Source organism: Scaptodrosophila lebanonensis, unplaced genomic scaffold (genome assembly GCF_003285725.1).
Source record: "Scaptodrosophila lebanonensis strain 11010-0011.00,11010-0021.00 unplaced genomic scaffold, SlebRS2 tig00000024-arrow-pilon, whole genome shotgun sequence".
In the NCBI taxonomy this organism is placed as follows: domain Eukaryota; kingdom Metazoa; phylum Arthropoda; class Insecta; order Diptera; family Drosophilidae; genus Scaptodrosophila; species Scaptodrosophila lebanonensis.
Genome location: NW_022060538.1, coordinates 10,099,078 through 10,113,159, shown reverse-complemented (window position 1 = coordinate 10,113,159; position 14,082 = coordinate 10,099,078). Strand labels below are relative to the sequence as shown.

Below are 14,082 nucleotides of genomic sequence, written 5' to 3'. Positions count from 1 at the left end.
CGGACATTTGAGTAGAACCACTCACTGCCCTTTGGGTGCAGGGTATACACAAAAATAAAGAAACGAACGAAGAGCCAGAAAGCGGTGCATGCAAATGGCACAGTGGGTGGGGCAGCTCAAGAGCTGGGCGCCAGTCCTTACACAGCCCCACCCCCAGCCTCTTTCGCCAGCAGCTGTAAGCGTTTCGCTTTGCAGCTGTTCCAATTTTGTACGTAAATACCGCGCACCACCCCCACCCTGCATTGCTGCATTTTTTCGCTCACCTGAATGTTTGTTCAGTCAGAAAGTTTTGATTTATTTACGGCGCAAGTTTTACATTTTACACGACACTCGCCTCCAATTACACGCTGTCGCTGCTTCAGTCTCAGTCTCAGCCACTGCCTATGCCACTGCCACTGTTTCGGTCTCTGCCACTGCTGCTGCTGACGTTGCCGTTGCCGTTGCCGCTGGCAGCGGCAATAGCAACCCTTCTTCTATGTTGCTGCCATGTCGCTCAACTCATTTACACCTCAGCTGGTGCGGCAGCAGCAACAACGACAACAGCAACAACAGCGCTCGACAGGAAAAAAAGGAAAACAGAAATACTTTCCTTTAGATTTTAATCGCTCACGTGAGTCCTTCTGTGTGCATATGTCTGCTGTTGTTGCTGTTGTTGTTGTTGCTGCTGTGTTGCTGTTTCTCTTGCATTTTGCATATTTAGTCACATAGCATATAATATGTCGCCATGTTGTTGTTCTTCTTGTTGTTGCTGAGCACTTTTGCATTTATAATTCGTTTGGAGCGTGCGTGAAACAACTTTTCATATTGCAGTTGTTGTTATTTTTGCATTTCTTCCTGCCAATACAAGTGCTGGCTGTTGCATGCAACTTTTGCCACTGAAATTGATATCAGCAGCAGTCGTCACCGCGGCCAGAAAGACGTCACAAGCCTGCGATGCGTGCAGCTCTCGCTGGTTCCGTTTGTTGCATGAATATGCAATATCAAGTTTTACGCGTTATCTCGAACTGCATGCCCCACACACCCAGCTTGATTAAAAATTGTATCGACATTCCTAGAAAGGTTGTAAAGAGCTTATTGGAGGCTCAATAAAAAATATAAGAACATATTTTAAGGTGCACTTTGACTTTTTGCAGAATTGCAAAAATAATTAATACTGAAATGCATTTTTAAAGATTAAAAACTTCATTTTAGTAATACTAGTATGCTGTTACAATTTTAGAAATCTTGCAGCGAATGGATAATTTCTCATGTGACTCTAATCAATTTAAATGAAATAAATTGGTATTCATTACTTAGCAATTTTTTCTCTAGGAGTTCTTTGTCAAATATTTCATTAATTGTATCAGAAACATAATACCGATGTTTTCTATGAATAGTCCACGTAATGCCAGCTTCGACTTCTTTAATTTATGTTTTTAATATAAAAAAAATCAAATTTGTAATATTTGAAATCAATTTAATGGAATTATACAAAGTAGCATGCGCCTAAAGCTTGCAATGTATTGTAGTTATTATTGAGATTATTCTATCAAATGCTGCTAATATAGCAGATTTGTAAAAAATGAAGTTGCAACAATTTGTTAGCTATATACAAGTAGATCTATTTAAAAGCCACTGAAGCCATAAAGCAACTGGCTTTTAATTTCTCTCACAAGTCAAAAAATAATTGGTGGTGCGTCCCATGGCAGCAATATGAGTACTATACATACTTTCAAGAACTAGATGAGGATCAATCTTAGAACACTCATTGAGCTTTCGCACAATATAAAGCTGTTTGAATCATTTTCAAGCTTGCATTTTCATGTTTTAGATTTTATATATTATACCCACTCGTATAGAACAAGCAGTAAAATAAAATTGAAGGTTCGTTTGAATTTCAATTGCAATATTCCAAAAAAGAGTCTATTATTGTTTCCCAGTTTTTATTATAAAGGCTCGCGCCTTTCGAGCACCAAACATTAATCCACATGATTTGACAAATAACTCTTTATTCAGTTTATTTGTTATTTGTCGATTGAATCGTTGAACAAATTCATTTGCGTGCTCTTTTCACGATGACCTTCAGTTGCTCGCACATACATCCTTACAGAGTACATTCATAGATACGAGTTTTCCCAAGGAGCTGCCCACAATGAAACTTAAGCCATTGCCAACACTCCAACACTTGGCCACAAAATATCTTCAGGCTTTCTCTTTGCATTTTCACATTTGCCATAGTCGCGACCATCTTTTCCGTCGCCACTGCCACCAACACCACCAACGCCACCACCAGCACCTTCACCACCGCGCCCGCTGACAATGACGACGACGCTGCTCCTTTCTAATACGCTTTTGGGCAAAGTAACAGTTGCTAAAATGTTTTCTATTGTTTTCACGCTCAACAAAAGGCAGACAATTAGTTTTCTTAAGCGACAAATCAAGTAGAAATTAAGTGGTGGCGGGCAAAGGCGACGATGTTGTGTGTGTGCGTCTATGTGTGTGTCTGTTTGTACAGCTGAAGGTGGTGGTTGGGTGGTGAGTGGGTGGCTACGGGGCGCGCAAATGATAACAAAACAAAAGTAGATTATTGGCTCTTGAGCGCATAAACAAAGCCACATGTTACAGTAAAAAAGTATGTATGTGCGTGTGTGTGTATAGATGGACGAGTATGTTTGCTCGGCCCATGCTATGGACATTACGAGTATTGCAAAGCCGCTGAGGAATTTGTGCTGTTCCACTCGAATACCTAACAGGCGATGATGGACGATATTTGTGGTAGCTTGAGCGCTGCAAGGACCTCCAAATCTTAACAGTGGCAGCCACCATTGCTAACAGCCACGCGTATAACACAAATACTTGCTATAAATGCTGTACAAATCTGATGTTTGCCATAAAACTCTAAAAATACACGCTTGTCGTGGACACAAACCAATTCGAAGTTGTGCGACGCGCATGCCTGAGCATGTTGAGACACGAAGCAGCGAAGCGAGCACGACAGTCAGGCATCCCAATGCAGACGGTTCGTGTTTGGGGACGAACCTGAATCGTTCGCTTACTGAAGGACTCGGAGCGGCCGCAACGCAACTGCGACGCTGGCAGAATAACGGTAAGCGACCGATGTGTTGACTATTTTTGAAGCGGACGAACGCGCTTCGCATTCAGTTTGAATTGTGTCCTCGTATAGAAAGGATATTCGTTACATTGTTGTTAAGTTGTTATTATAATTTCTCAAACAAACCAACCAACCAACAACTAAAAAAAAGAAACCAAAATCGAGCAACACACATACAAAATATCCAACATAAAAAGCATAGAAAAGCGCTCTTCAGTCATTCACAAGAAAGAAAGAAAGAAAAATATATAAATAAACGGAAAGTAAACTCGCAAAGAAAGGCCGAAGAAGCAGCAGCGAAAAGTAAACGACGCGTACAAAAAATAAATAAACAGTTGAACGAGTTAAGCGGCTGCAAATTGAATTAAATATAATCAAAATTTAAAACAAAAAAGTAATTACAAAGTAATTATAAAATAATGCAATTAAGCTAAAGCAAGTGCTACTACAAATATTTTTATACGCAAGCAAATCCATATTTCTCGATTTTCTTTCCCAACAATACAGTGAATATTTTGTTTAACATTTGTATTTATATCATTTATATATAATTTTATACTTTATATAATTATTTTTTTTGTGTACAATTCAGTGCATGGACAGTTTGGTTTGAAAGTTATTCAATGTTTCCAATACTCTGAAGTGTTTGAACAATTTGTTAGCATACATTTTTGGGCAAGTGATATTGAAGTGTTTGAAAAAGTTTATAGTATAGTTTTGTGCGCAGCTGTTGAGGACTTTCATTTTTATGCCGCTTGCTGTTGGTATTTTTTTTATTTTAGATTCTTACATCCATTAAATTCCAATTTTTTAAAGTTGAACCTATCGAAAAAAAGTACCTTACTTTTGAAAATTTGTATTGCAGTGAAGTTTTGTGCATTCGCCTCTCGTTGTCGTCATCGTTTTTATCGTCACCACCACAACCAGCATCGATTTTGTCTTATTTACATAGACGACGACTTTTGCGTGTATGTATTTTCGTTGTCGCTGTTTTTGTACATAATGTACAATGGCAACAGCAATAGCAATAGATACAACAACACCGCTTTTTGCCACTCTTCGGCTTATGTGGCACATAAACCGACAACGAGCAGCCAATAAATGCTGCCAGCCAGCCGACACAGCACACAGAACACAGAACACACACACTCATGCAGTCACATAAAAAGGCGTGCAGTCGTATGTGTGTGGGCATGGATTTGATACACACACTCACATACACAGTTCAGTTGGATGGCAACGAATGCTGTGTGTTGTGTACTTTTCGGCGTTTTTCATGCATTTTTGTAGAGCATGTGTGCTTGTGTGTCTTGGCATTTAGAAATAAAAATATAAGTTTATACTCGTATTTATACATAACATTTGTTTGACTGCCTGCCAGCTTGCCTGCCAGTCTCTTCGTCAGTCTGTCCGTCTGTCCCTTTTGGCTTTGCTATAAAAACCGGAAGCGTTAGACTGACGGCGCTGAGGCTAAAGTTGAAGCCGATGCTCAAAACTGATGCTGACGCTTCTGTGGCTGTGTTTGACACTTGCCAACACTTGGGGCGTGCGAGTTTTTGTGTTCTCTGCTCCCATAAAAACGCTGCGTGCATATCTGTGCGTGTGTTTGTGTGTGTGTGTTTTTTTTTTTGGTGTTTGCTGCTTTTATTATTATTGTTATAATTTTTTCTTTGCTGTTGTTGTTGTTCTTGTTGCTAGCTGACGACTGGCATGTTCTTGGTTGTCTGTTTTTGGCACTTACGCATTGCGTTTCGTCTGCCTTCCTGTTCCGCTTTTGTTGCCTGTCGAACTGCCAGCTCATAACTTTTTATTTCTCGGCCTTCCCAAGCAGGCCATGAAGAGAAAGAGCACGCACGAACAAACGCACGCAAATCGTAAAATATTAAATTTAATTTTTCAAATGATGTGTGAATGGCTTAGGCTTGATATATGATAATGGCTGTTCAGCTTCGCTCTCGTTTCTGCTTTGGTGGCATAAAAAATAACTCAGCGCGGCATAATTTGTTATACTTCGAGTATACTCGTATGTGCGAATTGCAATTATGAAAACGCACTCACAATACAAATGTGTGAGTGTTGTAGAGAAAAGGCTTCAGTTACCAGAATCGATGAAACATTGAAAATATTGTGGCTCAGCTTAATTTGGAAAAATTATCCATTGTAATGATTTTTACGAATCTGAGGAAATGATAGAAATTTGTAAATAAATTTTCGCTCTGCAACAGCCTCAAGTTTTGTAGAGATTTAATTGTTCATATAATTGATAAACCGAGAGGTCTACTTCTAATATACAACTACGTTTTTGATTGCATTGTTAAGGCTCATTCAACCTTCTAGTCATACACAACAGAAATGACACCAAAAACATACCTATAATATTAAAAAAATAAAAATAAAATCTGAGCGAGTAATCAAATTATGTTTTATTAAATATTGATGAAAATGATAATCATCTTCATTTATTTTTATATTCTTTCACTTTTTTCATTTTCTTGTTAATCAATACAAGTTGTCATTTAAATGATTCGCAATTTTGTTAGACACAGCAAAATTGAATTGGTTTTTATGACAGCGCCTATAGGATTAATTTTTTTTTCAACTACAGTCCATCAGTATTTTCGAAAAATATTCACAACTAACTGGCATTGTGTGAGAGGCATATGAACATTTTCGAAAACAAAAATTATTCATTGGTCTGTGATAAGTGAAGGTCAAGCTAAATTTTGATAAATTTTAAACTACAGCAACAACCACAAGCAAGCAAACCAAACAAAAGATAAACAAACCGAAAAACCAACCCAACCACAAAAAGCAGCTTTTCAAATTAGCGAAAAATTTAAATTATCAGAACGGGACAGATGAGTTTCCAGATAAAATAGCAAAAAGCAAATAAAACTGAAAACAAAAACCAATTCGAGTGCGAAAACTCGAATAAACTGTTCCAATAAAACAAAAGCGGCAACAACAAAGTGCGGTTTCACACAAACACACATAAACGGAATGAACATTTTGCCAGCAGCTGAGAAAATAATTTAGCAAAATTATAACACGTAAAATATTTTGATTCATACTATATATAAACTGAAAGCAGACTTCATTAAACATCAAAGAGAATTGCGTGAGACCGCAATACGTGCAAATCAAAGCCGCAACATCAACAGCAGTAATAGCAACAGCAACAAAAACCGCGGACACAAGCACAGGCCCATCACGCATATATATACGTTTTTGGAGTGGAAAAGCGCGCCATTAAAGTGCAATTGAAAAGATGTTGGCAATGCCCACGCTAATGATGCCAGCAACTGCACAGATGACGCTCAGCAGTCAGCCCCTGTCGGTTGGTGCAGCGCATGCGAAGCCCTACGAAACGAAGCTACTGGCGATCCACCAGACGCACCTTCAACAGCAGCAACAGGCGCCTCAGCAACAGCAGCCGCTCACTGGCAAGCAACAGCAGCAGCAGCAACAGCAGTCGCAGCAAATGTCCATCGTCACAACTCAGCAGCAACAGCAGCAGCAGCAGCAGCAACAACAGCATCCGCAGTCGCAGTCGCCGCATCAGCATCAGCATCAGCAGCAACAGTCACAGCAACAGGCAGTGGCCGCTGCCGCTGCTGCCGCAGCAGCCGCACATCATCAGCAGCAGCAACAGCAGGCCGCAGTTGCTGCCGCCGTCTGTGCCGCCCAACAACAGGCAGTTGCCGTGCAGCAACAACAATATCAGATTCATTCGCAACAGCAGTCGCCGCAGCAGGTGCTCAGCGCCTCCCCGAAGCAGGGTAAGCCATCCAATCAAAATACTCTGATTCTTAGTATAACTTTAAAAGGCACGGTCTGACCTAAACCTAACATGAATTTTTGAAATACAATGTGCACAATCTCTATACCCTGTACAGCAAGGCATTGGTTTTTGGGAATTCATATCAATATCTATAGGGCTAGCGTATTCAGAATCGAGCTTATGAGCTGAATATGTTTCCATATTCCAGAACTGATTTGTTTTTAACAAGCTTAAAAAATAAAAGAATAGATGAACATATTTTCATATAAAAGATGTAAGCGAATAAAATCAAATAAAGTATAAAGCATAGTTGCAACTGAAAACATTTCTTATGGAAGAGTTAAACGAGTTTTCTTTAGTTTAGGTTTATAAATAAATTTCAAAAATATAGAGGAAAATAGTATTTATTTGAATAGTTGTACATGCATGCCTCTTCTGGTTGTCCAAAAAAGTGTATATAATATATTTGTATATTTTCTCTTCATTACAAGTATATACTATACAGTCTGGTGTATGTTTTAGAGGAGTACAAAGAATAAGTATTTCAAATTCAACAATTCAGAAACATTGTAACGAATAATAAAATTGAATGCTAGTTGTTATGATACAAGTATATATATTCATTTGTTAATAATTGAATACATTAGGCTTATTTAAATATTTTCGTTATTATTAATGGAATTATTTTATGAACATTGCTTTTTGAGAAATCTTATGTTTTTAGTTTATTATATTAAGTCCCACATTTACAAAAAACGTAATGATGAGTTTTTTTAAATGATTTCTGTCATACATCGTCCTAAATAATATGTATTTGCGATGACAAAAAAGAATCATTATATTAAAGCTAATATAGTCTAATGCTATAAATTGTAAACTGTTCGCATGAGGCTTAACATGATCGCAACTCCACAGTTAAGTTATATTATTCAGCTCCTTTAAGGAAGAAAATATTTTTATATGAGAGTTTTTTTTTGGATTTGTTGGCTTACTGCCTGTTTAGTTGCTCCGCTGCTTTTGTTATTGAGGCATGCGTGTGCCGGCCTAACCATATTTCCGTTTCAACTCCGAATTAGACTAAGTAGTAGATGGAACAATGTTATTTTTGTTTCTATTTTTTATGGGCGGCAATCAAGGAAGCAAACATGCCTAATCGCTGTCTAATGCTATTTGCGCTAGTTGGCCTCAAAAGGCGGCCACCAAACGATGCCACTACTAGTTGGATGGCATGTTTGTCAAAGTTTACTTTTACTTACGCCCCACGAAGAGAAAGAAATATAAAAACTAACACAGCGTATCAAAATTATAGGGTTTAGGTGTTGTAGTTGTTGCTATTATAGCTGGTCTCGTTGGTACGAGTAGTTGTTGTGTTAAATCAAATAGAAATCAATTTGAAATTATTGACAATTTCCACATTGCCATGGCGCGCTTCATTGAGCTTAGTGGTGGGTGGAGAAGCGGGTGGTGAAGCGGGTGGTGAAGCGGGGATGCGGGGAAGCGAGTTCCGGGCGACAACACCAACGATTTGATTTTGATTTTGTCATAGTTGGCATTGCGACTAAACGAAAGGCAAACAGAGCAGGGAGACAAACAAACATTTAGTATGGCGTGGGAGCCAAACAAATAGTACAAACGAATTGCAGGTTGTTTTTGTAGTGTTTATGTGTGTGTGGGAGTGTGTGTGGGAGTGTGTGTGTGTAACGCCCACAGTGAAAATTCCACTAAGCAAATAGCAGGCCAAGACATAGAGAACGACAAGAACTGAATTCGAGTAAAGTCTGTCAGACGAGACGAGACGAAACTAAACGAGACGACGTCGACGTCGACGTCGACGAGACGACGACAATGCCAATTGTACCAAGTTGAAGTGCAGGCAACGTGACGTATACGTAACGCGCAACACACGTAGCACTATGATTGTCTGGAAGACTACAAACAGCAGGCAGTGAGCAGCAGTAGTCGTAGTCGTTGACCAAAAGTAGCCTGCAAATAGCGCACGGATAGTTTTGAGAATTGAAGCTAAGCCAAGGAAAAGAAAAGTAAAGAAAAGTATCGCAGAGAAAATTGAAAATCGAACTTTTTCAAGTTTGCCGCTGCTGTTGCGTTTGGGAAATTTGTTTTTAAATTTGCAACGGCAATGACGACGACAACAGCAGCACAGTCGAGTGTCTGTTGAAATTTTCAATTGAATTCGTTGTAAGATGGCAAAACAAATTGCCAAAAAAAACAACACAAAAATGGAAAAAAAAATACGAAAATAAAGCTAAAAAGAAAAAGTTGTCGAGGACAACAACGACACGGGCGACTGAGGGTGGCAAGAAACTAAAGGCAAACAGACAAAGGCGCATTGCAAGCAACAACAACACCAAGAATTTGGCTTATAAAGTGGCCGTCTGCTCGCAATTCCTTCCGTCCGCGCCTTGGCCTGCCGCCCTTTGTTAAAGTCTAAGGACATTGACTGATGCGATTGCCAGGCGTTGGCACAGCTGCCAGGCATTGGTGTTGTTGTCGCCAGTCGTAGGTGTCAGTTGTTTAGGTGAACTTAAAAACAGGTGATCGATTTTCCGTCTCCTCGCCATCATCAGAGGACAAGAGCAAATTTATTAAAGCACAATAAAAAAATATGATTTTAATGCGGCCCCGGCTCAGCGACAACGCCTAACAATAAAACGATAAAAAACCAACGTCACCTTAATTTATTTAAATATATACACTGTTAATGGCTGCTTATATAAGGTGCATTCTATTTATTTTTGCCATTTGTCGCCGCGTAAATTAATTTTGACATTGTGCGCATTTTTAATTCATTCAATAAATAAGCATATTAAATATTATTAAATTTCAACGTTGGGTATGCGTTCACAACACAAACACCAAATTCAATTTATAGCTACGGCTATAATGATTACGTGTCTGCGGCTGATTCCCAGAATCCACACACAAACATAAATGACAAGCACGAAAATTATTTTAATATTTAAGCTCAACGCACGATTGGATTATAAAAAATGAAGCTTTAATGCTAAGTGTAGAAATTTGTTAAGCTTCACAGAAAATTGGGGGATTTCCTATACAATTCTGGCTGCATAATATCAGACAGAAAGCTGGAACTTAATATGAAATAATTGATGGTAAAGCTGTAGAAAATAGAGAGATTTCTAAAATATTGTTATAATAATTCAGAAATAGCCACTTGTTTAAAATCATAAACGGCGCTTGAAAACAGCTAATAGCTTCAATTTAGAATTACTTTAAATATTTGGACGCCATTTTTTCAGAGCAAAGAAAGTATTTAAAAATATATGTTTATTTAACAATATCCTTAGCATTGCAAGGCAACTCAAGAAGTATTATTATTTCCTAAGCTTAGCATTATCTCTTTTCGTAAACTGTACTTAAATATTGTAGAAATATAAACTTGTCATGCAAGAACTACTTTTGTTGTGTGAACGATAAAAGCATAAATATGTTAGCTTTTTAGAGGAATGCTTCTCATTTTTCGGAGTCTCTGAGTCTCATAATATTATGTTAGTAATAAGGTATTTAGCTATAATACATATATAATATTCAAACTGATAGCTTTAACAGTTCAAAAAGCATGTGTTTAAAATAAATGTTCTGTAAAATGAATACAAAACAATTGGTTGTAGCATTTGGCAATTTCAGTGCAAAAGTTTGAATATCCTTTGTTTGCTTCAATCAGCATCAAATAATTAATCAACATTAAATAAATATTTCACTTTTCGTTTGCGCAACGAGTGCAAACAAACTATACAGCAATTGATTTTAATTGTATTTCGATTGCTGCAGTCGGCAAATATAATTTTGCAACAAAAAATTAAAGAAACTACAACTATTAAATACTTTCCCTTTCCCCCAATCAAGGACTTAACAAAGGCATCGACAATTGCACGACTGACTGGCTTGCCACACAAATAATGGCTTGAACGATGATGTCGATAATGTGGGTGCCGACAATAACGATGATAATGCCGTTGATGCTTATAATGATTATTATTATTGGCAGTCGGCACGTCACACAAATCGAATGCCACTATATACTAGTGGTAGTAGAATGCCAAAGACGTGCAAGGCGCTCCTTGCATACTGAATGCATTTTGTCAACCTGTTTGCTGACTGCCTGCCTGACTGCCAGCCTTCGTTTGGCCCATTATTGTCATTATTGTAGCCTTTAAGTATGCTTTGCTCTATTATCTAGACACACACAGACACCCACACCGACACCGACACACATGCGCTACTAACGAGCAACCTCAACTGCCATCATCTAATGGCGGACGCCTGTAGTTATGCTTTAAATATTTGCCACGTTTTCAGTTCAGCAGCCAGCCATGCAGGCACTCAGGCAGGCACTTTTTTTGCCATTTAGACGATGGCGCTGGTGGCGTCTGCTGCTCAATGGTTTTTAAAATTGAAAACCATAAATCAATTGCCTAGGCCAGGGGGATAGTTTGTCGCCTGGGTCGTCGTAGTCTTTGTTGTTGTTGGTTGCTTGGCTGGTTGGTTGGTTGGTTGGTTGACTGGGCAGTCGTTTCCTTTCCATCTGCGCTTCCACTCTTTGTGACAAGCATTGTTGCAGCTGCTGCAGCTGCTCTTTTGACCATTGCTGCTGCTGCTGCTGTTGCTGTTGCTTTGCGCTTTTTCTTATGGGCTTTCATTTATTTGCTATTAACCTGTCATTGTTCATTTTTATTATTGTGTGGTTTTTTACTTTCGTCCGTTCGCTCTCTTTGTTTGCTTTTGTTGCTGCTGTTGTTGTTGCTGGCATTGCCGTTGTGTCCCGCGGCATTTTCCGGCACTTGGCAGTTGTGCACATGTGGACTGCGTATGTATGTGTGTAGGTATAAATGTGTGTGTGTGTGCATGAGTGCAATAAATTGTTATTATCGCCACATTGCAGCTTGTCGTCTTTCACAGCCATGTCCTGCATCCCTTCGCCACCACACAATGCAGACGATTTATAACTCTTATTATTAATATTGAAGCTTACTTGGCGGTTTAATATTTTTGCCTGAAGAAAAAGCAATGTTTGCAGCGCGTTCAGTGCTTTTAGTTTACGACTTCAAAATCAATCATACGCCATGTTGACTCACCTGTATCTTTTCTCTCTCCTTCGCTCGCTTTATTGCTGTCGCTTGGCATTAATTTTTTAATAATAAAAAGTGGCGTTCATTGATGTTGGCTGTCATTTTGTTGGTCGTCGCCATCGCTGCTATCATCACCTTGCCCCAACTTAAATGATAGAATGCAGCTTAGGGCCATAAAAGCGCCACACAACAACAGCAGCAGCAAAGGGAAGTATAGTTCGAGAAGTCCTACTAGTGCCCGACTCTCTATAAAAATGGACAAACACACAATGCCCAGGAACCTGGAAACCCAGACCAGTCTATAGCCGCTTGCTGCATAATTTGCGGGGCTTGAGGGCTCGAAGGGCTGTGTCTGCCAGTGCATGGTCAGGCAGATTAGTATGCTTGTCGCTGTTGGAACTCTTAGCAAAGTGACGTTCATTTCATGCAGACGACAGTGTGACGTAAAACAACTGACGCCTTGTTATTAAGTGGGTTGTGCAGCCTCACAGAGTCACTAGCTAGTTGGAAAGTTTGACGAGTGTGGGAAGTGAGAGAGGTATGGAGACAGACAGGGAAAAGTTTTAAGCTTGCCGCTGCTTTTGTTGTCCTTTTTTCTGCCACTGCTCAGGCCACTCTTTTTTAAATGCCAAGCAAACAACAAAAGCAGCATAAGGCAGCTTAGACAGCACGGATGAGCATACAACGACGTAGCTAATACTTTAGCAGCCGGATTAAGTTCAATTGGAACGGGCGCAGCAGGCAGCCCTTGTTGTCCAGTTAAGAAAAAATGCCACACGCACGCACACATCCAACAACAAAATACTCATACAAGTATACGATACTGGATACAGAGTACGATGTAGAAAGAACAATAAAAAATCTGTGTACAGAGCATTAAAGTTTAAACGTTACTAAATTCCTACAGCTTCCGCTTAGTTGCACTTTGGACAAGTTGTAAGGACAAAGAGGCGGCATTTGTTCCGCAGAGCGTACAAGTGTGTGTGTGTTTGTCTGTGTGAGTGTGTGTGCGTAGCAGGTGCACGTTGTTGCTCCCTTTCTAAGGCACAAATGTTGGTACTGATTAGAGAAATCAATCAAGTTTCCTGGCTTTAGCATCACACTTGAGTCTTTAGGTTTATTACTGAAGCAAGGTCACGCTAATAAAGACTTACGACTAAGATGCAAGCGACTTTAGCCCTTTTTGAGTGATTTTTCTTGGTAGATACTAATTTTTCAGATGATCAAAAAGAGAAATCCTATGTACTAAGCAGAAAAATCTCAGCAAGATTGCACAATTTTTTATCAAAATGTGATTTAAACTTAAACTAAATCCAGGAAAAAATTAGTTTGGTTAAAAATATTTATAGATTAGATACCTATAATTTGCAAAAAGTTCATATACAGAAAGATAATACTTTAATGGTATTGTGACTTTTGAATTAGGCTTGCCTTGCAAATGGGCCGACATAAGAAAACCTCACTGACCTTGTATTTTGTCAAATATGCAGACAAAGTTTATAGACTTGCCATGTAAAAATAAAAATCCATCACATAAAAGGAAAAATCATAAACAACAGTAAGAAGAAAGTGCAGCATAAAAAGGCAGGAATTCAGACTTTCTAGTGACAGTTTGGTCGACTGCATGTATTATACACACATATATACATAACTGTCTATATACACGTGTATGTACAACTATGTGAGGGCTTGTGAAAGTTCTCATGTGGCATTTGGGCGCTGGCGGCAGCTGCAGGCAACGACTGTGTCCTTGCACATATGTCCTTAGTACGTTTGGGAGAGCGACGGTGACAGCAGCAAGCAAGCAGCAGCAGGAACTGCAACAAAAAGTTATAAACACAACAACGGCAACACCAACAACATAGACAGTGAGAGAAAATCGCATGCGAATATAAAAACATTTGCCAAAAGCATAGCATACTTTTATGTGCTGCGGTCAGAGATAACATTTTCTACCGCAGCATTCAGGCACACAGGCGCACACACACACACACACAAACTTGAGATATATGTGTCAGCAGCTGTTCCATAAAACGCAGAATTGTCATGGTGTTGGTTTTGCTGCGGGCACTACCTTTAACCCCCCGTTGCCCATATTTGCC

At 39.1% G+C, this 14,082-nt stretch overlaps 1 protein-coding gene across 3 annotated transcripts in view; it reads left to right on the top strand.

Annotated features, from left to right (window-relative positions):
- Positions 1 to 5,833: 5,833 nt before the first annotated feature.
- The window catches only part of LOC115621121 (nucleolysin TIA-1), a 54,361-nt gene continuing 46,112 nt past the window's right edge, over positions 5,834 to 14,082 (top strand). For all 3 annotated transcript variants that reach the window (XM_030514665.1, XM_030514666.1, XM_030514664.1), the window contains exon 1: positions 5,834 to 6,870. In XM_030514665.1, coding sequence (XP_030370525.1) covers positions 6,360 to 6,870 — 511 coding nt within the window. In that variant the 5' untranslated portion in view covers positions 5,834 to 6,359. The remainder of the gene's footprint in view (positions 6,871 to 14,082) is intronic.